Source organism: Pangasianodon hypophthalmus, chromosome 20 (assembly GCF_027358585.1).
Source record: "Pangasianodon hypophthalmus isolate fPanHyp1 chromosome 20, fPanHyp1.pri, whole genome shotgun sequence".
Taxonomy (NCBI): Eukaryota; Metazoa; Chordata; class Actinopteri; order Siluriformes; family Pangasiidae; genus Pangasianodon; species Pangasianodon hypophthalmus.
Genome location: NC_069729.1, coordinates 3,764,572 through 3,779,170, shown reverse-complemented (window position 1 = coordinate 3,779,170; position 14,599 = coordinate 3,764,572). Strand labels below are relative to the sequence as shown.

At 39.8% G+C, this 14,599-nt stretch overlaps 2 protein-coding genes across 4 annotated transcripts in view; one reads left to right on the top strand and one right to left on the bottom strand.

Annotated features, from left to right (window-relative positions):
• LOC113539463 (ADAM metallopeptidase with thrombospondin type 1 motif, 9) overlaps positions 1 to 1,023 on the bottom strand; it is a 63,182-nt gene extending 62,159 nt beyond the window's left edge. Inside the window, exon 1 of the mRNA XM_034314103.2 lies at positions 635 to 1,023. Coding sequence (XP_034169994.2) covers positions 635 to 734 — 100 coding nt within the window. The 5' untranslated portion in view covers positions 735 to 1,023. The remainder of the gene's footprint in view (positions 1 to 634) is intronic.
• Positions 1,024 to 2,184: 1,161 nt separating this feature from the next.
• Positions 2,185 to 14,599, top strand: part of rhol (rhodopsin, like) — a 61,274-nt gene continuing 48,859 nt past the window's right edge. Inside the window, exon 1 of one of the 3 annotated variants that reach the window (XR_008300611.1) lies at positions 2,185 to 2,505. The gene's annotated coding sequence lies outside the window, so the exon portion shown is untranslated. The remainder of the gene's footprint in view (positions 2,506 to 14,599) is intronic. The other 2 variants (XR_008300612.1, XM_053227181.1) reach the window with 2 other exon arrangements.

The window sequence follows — 14,599 nt, the reverse complement described above, 5'->3', positions numbered from 1 at the left end:
CTTCATATCTAACACCAATCATTAAATCCAAAAGCCTAGTACCATAATGTACAGCACAATAACTTTCCCATGACCGGGGTCTGACTGAAACTATTCACACCCCTACACTCAGAAAAAGGGAAATAAATTGTACCTTTCCTTGGTTCACTGAGTAGGTACCTTTTACCTAGAAAGGTGCATGCAGTGTAACTTTAAAGCTTATAATTAAAGAATAATTTATAACATGTAGTGCAGTAGAATGGTCATTTAGCGCGCTGATAATCGATATCGCGATATTTGTCATTGCGATGCTGATATAACCTGTGCACGAGAGCGCAGTGATAAATCATTAAATGTTTCATGTCGTGCATCCTGATGTTGCATATGAGTCGACTGAGTCGATGATACCGTGAATACCGTGATCATAATCATTCTAATAGTTCAAATAGTTTCAAATAGTTTCACAAAATTGGAGTTTGAGACAGAGCGAGGAATCAGTACGCCACTGCCAAGCCAGTGGAATCAGTCCTGACTTCTCATGTGCACGAGTGGAAATTCATTCATTCTCTATCTACTAGATGGAGCGCGCGATAGAACGGGAAGCCCAAAATGAATGACATGACAACTTGTGGAGGGAAAAAAAAGTTTTCCTTACCTTTTCTCGAGCGTGCCGGTGCTCTCCGGGTCCAAGCTGCTACATTCACACAGTCGGGGAGTAGGATGAACAAGCCCAGACCCCAGAGAAAAGCGTGCATGATTAATCTGCAAAATTAAGTTAGCAAACAGCGCGCGCAAATCCACTAATATTCCAGGGGTTTTCTTTTCCGGCGCGCGCGCGGCTCTCCTCGCGTGTGCTGCTGCTGCTGGTGGTGCTGCTGTTGCGCGCAGGGGCGGATTACATGGTCGCGAGCGTGCGCCGGGGTCCGCGAGCTCTGTCCGACTTCTTGGCGAACTTGAATAACGTAGCCTATTAAAGGGTGGGAGAGGAAGGAGGGGTGGGGGAGAGGAGGGAGGAGGAGGGTGTGGATGGGAGTCGAGTCACGGTGGCCGCGGTGGGCTCCGGTGCCCCGGTTCACTATCACAGAGGAGTGAGAGATCAGAGGGCGGGGTCGAGGCAAAGGCGACACGAAGGTGTGTAAGGAGGAAGACTCTCGTGCACAGGCGGAGCTTTGGGCTTTTCCAGCACATCATAGGTACAACTCACTGACTTCGAGCATTACTAGATCGTAACAGCACCACACGTCAATTTATATCAGGATTAAAATGTTAGCAAATGTACACATTGCTATGACAGAAAAATGTGCACTACGTCAATGCATACACACACACACATTTTCCTTCCATTCTTCTATCCACAAGCTGCTCAGAATCCAGTCAGACAGCAGAATTTTCCTGAGTTAAATTAAACCACTTTGGTTTACAAGACAGCCCAAGATACTTGTTGATTCCAGCAGAGCTTTATTTCTGAGCTTTACCTTCATATTTCTTTACAAAATGACACTAAATTGACTTCACCTGCTATTAAATGAGCAAACAGATCTAGTATAAATGGTCTTTGCAATAACATAAGGTTTATTTGGATTGAAATTTAGCTGTTTTTTTTAATCAACACTGAAGACTATTTCTTACAGAGTATTTTCTTTACTTTTTCTTGCATTTTTTCCCCCCACAGTGAATTCACATGCTATTAAAGAACACACCAATATTAGCTACATCATCTGTTTTATCTTGCACTTGGAAATGCTAGAACTGAGATGTCCATCGTTTTGTAGGCTTTAATAGCTTATATTTACATAAAAAATTATTGTTCTCATTGAACAAACTTATGCAAAACCAACATTCTGTTATAGAAAAAGATCATAAGTACACTAACTATGTGCATCAAACTTTTCTAGTGTCTAGACATTTTAAGTAAAAACAAATGAGAGGCAACTTTTACTCTAAGCGCCTACTGTTTACCGTAAAACTCTGTATATACGCTCAAACTACATCAAAACTCCAAATAGTTTTGTCATAATCGACATTTTTTGTACTGAAAAGCGGTTTCACGTATCCATGACTACGGATGATACCACTGGTAGGTGGAATAGGGGGAGCTAGAAGGGTGCACACAAATTAAAGAGCCCATATTTAGGAAAATAGCTGGTCTAGTTGTTCATAAGCGTTATAACGAGTTGTTCGATCATAGGATGTGTGTTACACCTAACGTATTACAGCTTTATAAAGCGCTAAGACTTTTGCTTTTTAATGTTAAGGTAAATGCATGGTTTTCCAGATGGCAAGTCTAGGAAACGCACATAACAGCCAATAGGATGCGTCTAATTTGACCACGTGATTGAGAAGTCGCTAATTGGGTCCAATTACACCGCTGTGCTTAATTGAAGTTGTTTGTTTTTAATGGCGTAGCGTCTAACGGAATGGCTTTCGAATGAAAAATTAGAAATGGAGGTCAGAAGAGAGGGATGAGAGAGGAAAAAGAAGGAGAAAGAGATGAACTTGACAAGTAAAAGCTCCAAATGAACTCTGGTAAGTGGTAAACTCCTAACTAGTTTAGTAAAATTTAATGTGTTAGCTAAGGCAGCTAATGAACCTGATAGTTAGAGAACAGCTGTGTTTATGATGTATTGTTCTGTCTTGTTGATTTAAATGCCACCATTTTCTGAATGGAAAGAGCATTAAAACACCATCAAAGTAAGTAGGTAACCCCACTGGCATTGCTGTTTTTTGCTCATATCAGTGCTTGTGCTCTGACTTTTACAGTTTTGAACCAAAATAGTGCAGTAGTTGTGAATGACTTGTTTAACAGCCATGCTTGTTTTTCTGCTTCACTATGTTAGTGCAGGCTGGTCTAAATTTGCTCTTAACAAACAGCTGAAAGTATAGAATCTTTAACTTTCATGGAACTAAGAACAATAAAACCACTTATGCTTACAAAAAAAATAATCATGTGTACAAAGGTAACATTTTTTAAATACCACATTGCTGTTAGATTCTCAATTCTGGTTCATCAGAAAGGTGTTGATTCATTTTCGATAACTGCAGCTTTGACAGTAGTTTCAAGTATTGGTTTATATTAATGCACTCATTCTAATGTTATTGCTTCTATAGTAATGACTTACTCAGGGACTTGTACGATAGAAGTGCCACATAGACATAAATTAAAAAAAACATTTATGGTTACATTATGGTTACACAAATGTAACCATAAAAGGATAAACAGTACATCATGCATTTTAATGCATAAAAGTCAACGTTGGCAAGTTGCTGTGGTGTAAAGGGAATAAAACACTTTGGGATGTGCTGTTATTGGAAAGGAATCGACTTTGGGCTGTATCACACCACCTCACTGCTGATTATTTTCCTTTAAGCGCTCATTTTGATTATTTTCCTTTAAGCACTTGTTTTGTTCCTTACATAGCAACCTGAAAAATTCATTGTGTAGGCCTAATTGACAGATCAGCCAATAACCTACAATTAAGGTGATTATTTTAGCTAGTGAAATATGTAAAAACACATTTAAGTTTGCAAAATGGACGAAAAGTACAGAATGACTTGAAAAAGGCATGCCTGGTGTATAGGTAATTATGGGGGAAGGAGTGGATACACTACACAAAACTAGCTGAGAAAGCACATGTACTAAAAACACACGTGTGATTTATGTAATTTGTCCCTCGGCCACATAAAGCAGCAAAACGTTTTCACATGTGAAGGCCGTTGTTAATTGTCTTCCATAGAAACACACACTCATTTAGAGAACCCAAGTGTGGTTTTGTGCAGGTGTGCAACCAAGAACAATCGCATCATGGGACGTAATTTTGCCCCGAGAACACACTTTGATATCGGCAGTACCTCTGGCATATGAGGACACTGCACACACTACACACGCTGCACACACAGCCATAAAAGTTCCCACAGTTGCCTCTTTAACCTCATTATCTGCTGGGTAATGTATGATGCACTCAAACCATAGGCTTACATCAAAGACGTTTACTGTAACAGCTGTAGTTGGAAAAATGAGAAACGCAGCAAGATAAAGGAGAAAAGACAAGTCTTCATGCAATACGAATTGAGTTTGTGATCAAGACTATTTAATGACTTTTCCTTTTGAAAAATTAAGAATTCCTGGAAAAGATGCACTCTAAATACATCCGAGTGTATTAAATTCATGTATTGACTTTGTGCACACAGGCAACGTTTCACTGCATTCCCTTCGTTTGTTTAATGGGTTCTGGTTCTCCCGAAATATTTGTGTTGGATGTGTTCAATTAGGAAGCTTTGGAAGGCTTTGGCACTTTAAAAAAAAAAAAAAAAGCTTAGAGCAAGCGACATGAGTTGGCAAACATGGCCCAGCACATGTGTGAACTCATTTAGGTAACATCCAACCTCTTGGCTATGATCTCCTTTTCTAGAGCTTTGTAAACACCAGTTTTGTTCTTTTCTAGAAGAAATATTTCCACCTGAGGAGGTCCATGACATTTCTTTATACCGCAGGCCTGTTCTCCATTCCGATTGGATTAAATTGGATTAAATTTCTAACAGCAGCTGCTACAGGAGTTCTGGCTGCAAATCACAGGTTTTATGTTAACACACTCATTCTAATGTTATCATTTCTATAGTGACAACTTACTCAGTCTAAGACTAATAATAATTGGATTCTAAAAATACTTTAACAAAGAAAAATGTGTAATTATAAATGATGTTTTCTCTGTAGAAACATTTATTGAAGTGTCAGCACTTTGCTGTCAAAGCCTTCAGGACAGAGAACTTGCACATTACAGTTGCTCTGCAACATGATGAGCTGTATTTTTGTTTTATTTTAACTTCAAGAGTGAAAAGAGAGAGGCTGGTTCTGTTATAACGGAATTAATAACAGGAGTTAACTTGTGTTTTTTCCCAGACATTCCACAACACTGAATGTAACTATAAATGTGTAAAAATGGACATGTTCTTTTTTTTAAATAAGTAAATAAATAATCTATTTTACTATTATTGTACTGTGGTATAAAAGGAATAAAACACAATGAAAAATGTGCAGTTATGATAGGAAGGTTTCTGGAGGTTAAGGAGGCATTTATTTAGCATTTATGGAAGGAGTCTTCAGTGTCAGCTCTTTGTAAAATATGGAACTTATATGGTACTTTCTGTGCCACAAGTCACATTTATATTGATCACTATAACATGAATACACCATGGTGTACCTCCTGAATGTGAATGCCTTTGCATCTGCAGTTTGCTGAATGAGCAATCCCAAAGCGAGGGGGGTGTTGTATGACGGGGTGGTTGTTGACTCTTAAAGGCTTGACTCTGGTTCTGATCATGTATCCCGAGTGACCTCACGTCTGTGTAAACTTCACTTCCCCTCAAGTCTGATGACAGCAGATAAGGAGCAGAAAGCTTGAACGGGACTCTGCAAGTTGGCCCATATTTTCAAAGCACAGAGGGACAATTTGCCAGGCTTTTAAATCGCCGATGCCCTGAAGTTTTCCTCGGAGTCACCCTGAGAACACTCGTAAAGACTAAGCCCTCGTCACGTAATCGCGATTTTTGAAACGGGGGTACTGTGCGTCAGAGAAGGGCTGGTTGTAGTTATCACTGAGGAAAGGGGATAATTGTGTTTATGTTGATGGCTTTACTTGATTTAATGCTCAATGGAGTCGCAGTATAACTTCATTTAAACACACTTGAACCCCAGAATCTTTTCAATAGATATTTGATGGCCAAGTTATGGGGCTACACTTCCTCCTACAGTGGTCAAGAGTTGTGCATCCCAAAACTCCAGATCTTGGCCGCTATGTCTTGTGTGGTCAGTCCAATAGGACAAACTCGCACAAGAATAATTAAAAGGTCCATTTTTTTCCAGGATCAAATCCTAAAAACAGATGACTAGGATGTAAAGTTTGTCTTAAGACATTGCAAAGTAAGCACTTGTTCTTGGAAGACACTATTGCCTTTGCCTAAGGGTAAAGAGTGAATGGGTGTGTGTGGGTTTGGGAAGCAGTGTGTGTGCGATTGGCATGATAGAGGCTAATTCTGTTCCTGTTGGTTTGATAATTGAGCCTGAGAATGATCTCTGACCCATTTTATAGCAATCAGGCTGACACAAAGTTAGCAATATTTGGAGCATTAGCCAATAGGTCTGAGCAAAGATTTCACCATTCAGTAAAAACATCAGGCAAGAAAAGAAGGTAAGCATTATGAGGCCTGCATCAGCATAAATCATAGTAGGCATGACGGGTGGCATGGTAGTGCATCAGTCTTGTCAGCTCCAGGGTCTGCGATTCAAGTCTTGAGTTCGGTTAAAACTGAAAACTCCCCAAATCTTATTAATGAATAGAGACTGAAAATCACTGACTTGCTTCTTGTGACTGCTTCTTCTGGGTCCAAAGTTATACTTTCTCTACCATGTTTGTGCTGGGATATTTTTAGGAAACATCTAGATTATAGCATCTTAAATTTCAGTGGTTTAGAAGCACAATGTTTCTTCTATACTCAACCACTGATCTTGGATTCTGGGTCACGAGTCTGGCCTCCAAACACTACACAACACAGCTGTCTGGGGTCTTTTCCAAAGCCAGACACATCTCAAATCTTCCCCCCACTCTCTGGAATGGCAAAGTTAGTCGAACAGGGATCCGTCAAGATTTATACACAAAGATTAGAGTGAGGACAGCCTAACTCAAATGAGTGCGAGGTTCCAAATGATAACCTTCAAATTCTTCCCTTCTCAAGCCATGCACTGCCTCCTCACAGGATGTTTCTTATTGCACATCTGCCTTCATGGAAGCTGTCGGTCCTTCTACGAATCCCACAAAAATATTTATGTATAGTTCAGGCTAGGGCTGAGTAGAGCTAATCACTCAGCCACACTTAGCCAGGTTCTAGAGGTTATGTGTTTAAAATAAAAGAGACTGGTTGGGGGAATAGGTTTGGGGGCGTGAGTGATATACTTAGGGACCTTAATGAGCAGAGACATCTCTGATTAGGATGAAACTGTGATAGATGGATAGATAGAGACTAGTCAGAGAAGTTGAATCACAAGACAACCAATGAATCACAAATGGGCATTGTGGTTTTATGCAGCAGACATGTAGAGGAAAGGTCAGTTCTGTCCAACAACACCTTCTCCCAAACCCTTATCATGACACCTAATAACTTCACTTTAGTACGATCATTAGAGACCCTTCTTAGGGAGCGCCTGGGATATGACAGATATACAACTTCTTTTTATATTATTACGCACAGAGAGATTCTTTGTAATGCATAAGCACTGCAGTAGAAGATTCTTTTTTGTTTTCTTATGTTCCCCACAGACTAATCCTTCTGTTATCCTTGGCAGTCTTGCAGATCTTCAGGAAGCTTTTTTTCTAGGCTGTAGTGATGTCCTGAGATGCATCTCTTCTGCGGTGCACATGATGCAAGACAGTTTAAACAGTACCAGTGGTGCAGACCTCATCCAACTGGCAAATGACATGATGGTAATTTCTGCCCTGTTCCAGCTGCTGCTGAAGTTCCAACCACAAGTTCAGTCTTCTGGCTCATGAATCCTATTCTGTGGCTGTCAGAGAGGCTGACCCAAGACATGGTAGCCTGATTTACCCCAGAGAAGGAGAGGAAGAGATTGAGCTGGGAGAGAAAAGGAAAGATGAGGGAAGAGGTTTGCTGAATATCATGAAAATGTGTAAGATTTGTAAATAGCAGGTGCAATTTTGTTACATTGAGACCATGTGTACTTCAGTGGGCCTAAGGGCTATGCCACCAGGAGCTTAATGCTCCCATTCAGGCCAGCTTTGGTGAACAGATCTGAGAGAAGAGATCAGAGAAAGAGCATTCCAAAAATTTCCTTCCAATTTTTTAGTCACATACTCCCGCTATTGGCTAGTGTTTCTCGATCAACAAGGAAAAGAGTAAAGCCATCCTTCCCACCCAGAGAGCAAGGCCAATTGACAGATGGCTTGCCACATTGGGCAAAACTTGCAATTTCCCAACAACAAGACAAACACATGAGATCTTGGGAGTTTTTGTGAATCCTTAAAACTGAAAATTCTATGTTGGAGAGGATGAGAGGCAGCCAATGGAAGAAACGGTGAAATGGAAAGAGAGAGAGACAAGCAGTGAGCCAGAAAGAAAAATCGTAAAAAAAATGCATCCCATCTTCCTCTATCTAACCCCGTAGTGACTATTATGTGACTCCAGTGGGATTGGAGAGTCTTGGCCAAGATGCTAAACCATAGCTCAAAAATTCAGCTGTGGACTGTACACAATATTTTCAATTATGAACCCCATCCCTACATGCTTTATTTTATTTCACAGAGACTTATAGCAAAAAACAGCATAGCCTGCTTGCAGAAATGTTGGCTTTTTTATATATTTGTAAATATTTGCGCATCAACCTTAGTACATTAGTGAAAAAATTGTCATTTTTGGCTTTTTTGCCGAAAAGGTACAAAGTAACAGTGGAGCTGACTCTCAAGTGAACTTGTCGATAATATATTGCTGGGTGGCACAGGCATGAAGCAGGTATTGGTGCCTCATTGCTCCAGGGTCCCCGGTTCGATCCTGAGCTCGGTTTACTTTATATGGGTTTTTCTTGTTCACCTGTGTTAGCATGGATGTCCTCTGGGTTCTCTGGTTTCTTTCCACCTCCCAAACATTGGCCGGTAGGTGGATTGGCTACTCTAAATTGCTAGTAGATGGGACTGTGTCCGTGAAAGCTGCCCTGTGATGGACCGGTGTCCCATCCAGGGTGTACTCCTGCCTCACGACCAGTGTTCCTGGGATAGGCTCGGAAACCACCAATGCTTGCCTTATGAAATACAAGTATGGGCTGTTTGTACACCTCAATTCTAATCCATGTCATATTTTCTATGATCATACGTTATAGGCTCAATAAACTGCATTTCTAAAACCGCTAATAAATGCTTTTGTGCTGATGAAGCAAGCGCAGGAATGTGATGTCTTGCTTTGTCCAGCTGGCAGAGGGAAGAACTACAGTGAATTGATGCTGAAACTACAGCTGTGAGAATGAAGAAATTCAGTCTGGTGGCTTTCTTTCTCTCTGTACCTCCCTAAGGCATTGACATTATAGCCACAGATTGTCTGCTGTGAACATTTCTGTTGCCAAATAGAACAATGGTAGAAACATCAAAATCCCTGTAGCCATATACCCACAATTCCCCACGTTCAGCTAAGGGATTGGACAAAAGTGCATTATTAATTTCCTTTTGTTATTTTGCTATTTGGGAGAAAGTAATACTAAAGAAACAATGTTATATATGTATTCACTCTTAGGGGGGAAAAGGGGGTTTTGAAACAGGTGTTCTAGTTGAACCTTTAAGGGTTCTCTCTGAGGAACAAACAAGTTTTCAGGGTGCTACATTTAACCTTTTTCTCCTCAAAACTGTAGGCCAAGGTTCATGTCCAAGTATGTTGGATGTAAAATAAGCAATATATAAAAATATAAGGTTAACTCTAGGACCCTTAAAGGTTTGTCTGCTTGTCCCTCTGGGGAGACCCTTACAGTAAGGCGCATTTACAAGCAAGTGTGTGAGAGCTATTTCGAGGACGTCTGTGTGAACGCTAGATTTCAGAGGCAGCAGAGGTCCAAAGGTCAAAGGTTGGCTTAGTGTGAAAGTCTGTGGCCAGAGGTTTTGGGGAAAGGCCAAAAAAAGGATATTTGTTGAGCATCAGCAATCCCTGAGCAGGAGCAATGAAAGCAAGCTGCAGTTGTGCAGTTAGTACACTCCACATAGAGCTGTTTATTTCATATGTGAATTGTAAGCTAATGGCATTCACAGCCAAATTAGATCTCGGACATCTAGTAGAATTGCAAAACGCCGGTTTAGGACAGTTAGTGATCACTACAGCTTGTGCTGTACTTATAAACCTTCACTTCGCATTTATTTCTGAATGATAATAAAACAGCGCAACACACTGTTCAATTAATTCACGGTGATAGCTTTGAAAGGTTGAGAGAGCCAAGATAATTTTTGCTGAAAATTTCTCTCACAACTTGATTTTCTTTTCTCAGTGGTTTTCACTTTCTGAGAAACATATCAGTGAGCTATGGTGAGATATTACAATGGTGCAGTAGTTTCTAGTATTTACACTGCCATCAGTTCCAATTCACTCAGAAAGTCCACTTGTACTGGAAGACAAGACTTCCCACAAGTAAAATGTTAATTTACTCAAATGAGGGTACCTGATATCCTGAGACTCTGGATATATTAGAGCAAATTGAACTGGAGCTCAAATTGGACTTGATAATTATGTGCAATGTTTATTTTACTTAGATTTGACTCTCTGGGGGAAACCTTAAGGTTCCATGTAGAACATAACAGGGTCCAAAAAATAACTTCTTTAGGAAGCTTTAGGGAAACCCTAAAGTTTTAGAGTAGAACCCTACATCCAAAGAACCCTTTTTTTTAATCTTAAGAGCATAACTATGACCTTATGCAGTTAGTCGACTAATCAAGAAAAGTACAACAGAGGGGTCAAAGTAGAATTTTTTTTTAGGAAACTTTGATTTGTTCCTCTAGGGGCACCCTTAAAGATTCCATGTAGAAAAAAAGTTGAACTGGTAACCATCCAGAGAACCTTTGAGGAATCCTTTTTTTCTTAGAGCATGACAAACACACAAGTCAAATTTTTTAATTAAATTACTGACATTAAAGTCCTTGGTGAAGAGCCTTCAGTCTTCGTTCAGACAGCCAGTCGTTTGAAGATTTCCAGTGACTCAGCTGTTCAGACAGCCAGGGGAAGTTCATTCCACCACCTGGGTGTTTTGTACAAAAAAACCCTTTTTTCTAAGAGCATAACTATAAGATCATGTATTTAGTCAACTAGTCTTGGAAAGAAAACATTTAAAAAGGTAATTATCAACAACTTAAGCAAGAGCAAAATTCCACAATCAAGTAATGATGGTTTAATGACAGAAAAAAAAACTGCTACACAGCTGCCTTCTTATAAAACGACCAACCATTAGGAAGTGGTTTCTTTTTATATGCGCAGTACTATGTATCTCGTAGTTAAATGACTGGTATAGTTTCTGATTTTTACTGTGAAATTGCCCATTTCCATTGACTTTCTGTCCTCCAGTCCCCAGATTTACAGCTGAGAGCAGCAGAATCTCTACTGACTCAGACTTGAGAGTTCAGACTTTATTTTAGTCTCTTTCATGAGACCACGCTCTTTGTAGTTTTGTATACTGAATGCTGCCTCACATTTCTTCTGCGTCTGCGGTTTCCTGCACCCATTCATCTGCACAAGCTTTTCAACAGCCACTAAAGACAAATACAGACCGATACAGGATACATTTATATTTACGCAAGAAATGTTGGTTTCTGCCTAAATTTGACATCAACACGTCATTTGTCAAACGAACAAACAGGTCTCCGTTGCACACAAAGCTGAAATTAGAGCAGTTTTCCCTCTGGTGCATGATATAAAGAATTTTAATCTTGTGGGCTGACTTCTGTGGTTGTGGACGGTCCCACATGGATACCTTGAAGATTTGCACTTCCCAAAAACTATCCAAGTCTTACACAGGGTTCAGTGGAAAATCTTATCTGGATACTGTAGATTTGCACCTAAGACTTGCTGACTTGCTAATCATAAAGACTCTCCTGCTCGCATCCCATGACTCCTATTTATAATATGTTTTAGATGGTGAGATTTCAGCGGTCTTTTAAGATTATTACTTGCCACGCTGTGACGAGATGATCCAAATAAAATCCTAGCCAAATTCTGTAACGCAACGTGCGATAATATGCATTCTGCATGTCAGGGTAATATGCTGAAGATCCTCTTATGTCATTAATCAGTGAAACCTGGGCTCATGCAGAAAACCAGAAACAAGCCCACGCTACAATAGTAGCAACATTGTGCCTAGAGAAAACCACAAACTGGTGTTCTTTTAAATCCCACGTGTTTCGTTTACGTTTCGTTTACCATATTCATAGCTATCCCGTGAGTTTTGCGTAAACCTGTGCCTATTTTAAGACACTTCCAGAACTTTAGCATTAACCTGCTTTGGTCTCAATGGCATTAAATCAGTGAGAAAGTCACATTATGCATTCTAAGACTGCCGACCTTTGTTTGCAAATGCAAAGTTAGGCCAAAAATTGTAGTGTAAAGCTGGCTTTAGGAATTTTTGCCTTCGCCGTTCTACACCTGTGTACTGTAACGATTTATCCATTGTCACCCAGAAGTGGACTGATTCTGTTTTGAGTCTGGTTCCTCTCGAGGTTTCTTGCTGTCTCAGTGTTTGTTCTTCAACACTGTCTCTTTCGCTTTGCTCATTAACAAAGTTAAACTACATCCAGATTTCTGTAAAGCTGCTTTGTGGTGATGTCCATTGTTAAACGTGCTTTACAAATAAAATTGAATTGAAGGAGATAATTGTCTTTCTAAACAGGAGGGAGCAAAAGCCCTGATCTCAGAGGAAGCTCCAGATAATGATAAAAGACCAAAGGAAAGGAAATGTTGTCCTATTACATGTTCTTATCAAAGGGGCTGAGGGGATCTCCTTGGGCAACATGACACAGGACAATAGGATGTTAATAGTCTCCCTCCTCCCTCTCCGATACCGACCAGAGCAAAAGATCGAGGTAAAAAAAGTTTAACAGAAAAAAAAAAAAAACTGCTGCAACCCAAGGTGCTTGGATCAGTTCTTGCAGCCGAGTTCAACCACCTCGCTCAAGCATTTTGGTGAGCACTTGTGTGCGTTTGCTGTCTTCTCACCTGCCTAAACAAATTAGACTAAGGGAACAAACACACCAGGCTTCAATTCAAACAGACTAAATGCTGCATATATGAAAGCACTTTGAGCACACCTTTTAAGTGCACACCACACTCTTTTAATGTTTGTGCCAAGTGCAAATGGGTCACACAGGATTGCTAAACTTCTAACCCAGAGGTGCTATTTGCCCTTCAGACACACACTCCTGAAGCACTGTGATCTGGTTTGTGTCTCAAAATTATACCCTGTCATTTTGTTATTCTTAGGCTCAAATTGGGACTGTTTGGATGACCAGAGCACAACAGAGAGGATGCAACGGGAGGCCTTCTGTTTGAATTCTTTCTAAAGGGATATTTTGCTGCTCATATATTTCTGGATCACTCTGAAGTTTCAAAGCTTTCAATAAAGCAGACTTTTATTGGATTTCTTTAAAAAAAACTTCACCCTGAAAAAGCTAAGCACTTTCGTCATGTTGGACAAAGGAAGCAGGATTTCAGATCTGGCCACGAGTTACAGACCATCATGGTTTCCTTGGGAATTAGTGGACTTTTCCCATTTGGTCGTTTCCTTGCCAAGTACTAATAGCAGAGTTGTCATTTCATGACCTCACGTTTGTGGCAGATAAAGAGTCCAAGCTACTGGGGATTTGAGGAAGAGACTTTTCTAATGTTGCATCGTCAGAGAGTGTATTATGGTTATTTCTAATATTTTTTAACATATTACCAATGTTATACTGATTAACTGTGTAGCAGCGTTGATGCCGTGGGTGTTAGTAACTAATCGTCCATAAAGTTATAGGTTTCACTCAGTCGTAGAACCACTGTTGCATATGTAACCGTCTGATTTTGACCTTGCAGTTGGGTTAATGCAAAATTGCTGACTGCCGCACAGTTTGAACACAAACGCTTATAACACGAGTTCCATGTTTTCACATATTTTGCCACGATTGCCCTAGCTAATGGAAATCTGGGAACTGATTCCATTTGTTTACTTTGATTCCAGCCATCATTTTCCAGAGTGACATCTGGAAGTGGATCAGTTTGGGCTCAGTTATTGGTTGTGGTGAGCCCTCGTGTTACAAAACCATATGAGTTTCGAATTTTCTATTCTATGATATCCAACCACGAATGTGTAAATGGTTATTGTCTAAACATATCCCAATCTCTAATTTGGATTAATTTCATGATTAGCATGTGCTAGCATCACATTTTCTTTGGGTCTGTTATACAAAACCCAATTTAAACTGTGTATGAGCTTTGCTACGGATTCTTTTTTCTTTACAGTAGTGACTCATGAGTCACAAATGGACAACAGATGAGACTTGACTGGTTTTGGGCTAAGAGCATTAAGCTAGTGCAGAACCTGAGTAACCTAATTTCAGATGAAATCTTTTTCAGTACCATATTGAACAAATCTATGAGTCTTTTGCTGTATTTGGATACTCATCAGAAGATCGTACATACCAGATGGGAAACAAGTAAATACGACTTCATTCTGTTTGGATGCTTGTCTGAAGATGTGCTTGCAACATGGAAAGGAAGGAAGTCGGTTTTTCTTTGCTATATTAAAAACAAACAGGAATGTTTATACTTCTTGCAATTAGGTGGAAACAAAAACTGGAGCAGAGTATCTATATTTAAACTTCTCTTTTATTGTTAAGTATAGCAGCTGAATGATTCCAATGGATCAAACCGAGCACTTGAAGTATACAGCAGAACTGATCAGCGTATGAAAAACTGGCTGCACTTTAACAAGGATAGGGAAGAGTTTTCACTTACGTTCACAGATTTATTTATTTATTTATTTTTCAAATTTCATTTACCCTCTTGGTCTACTTAATGAAGACAATATGGCTTGTTAAAAAAAAAAACTGACAACAACGTC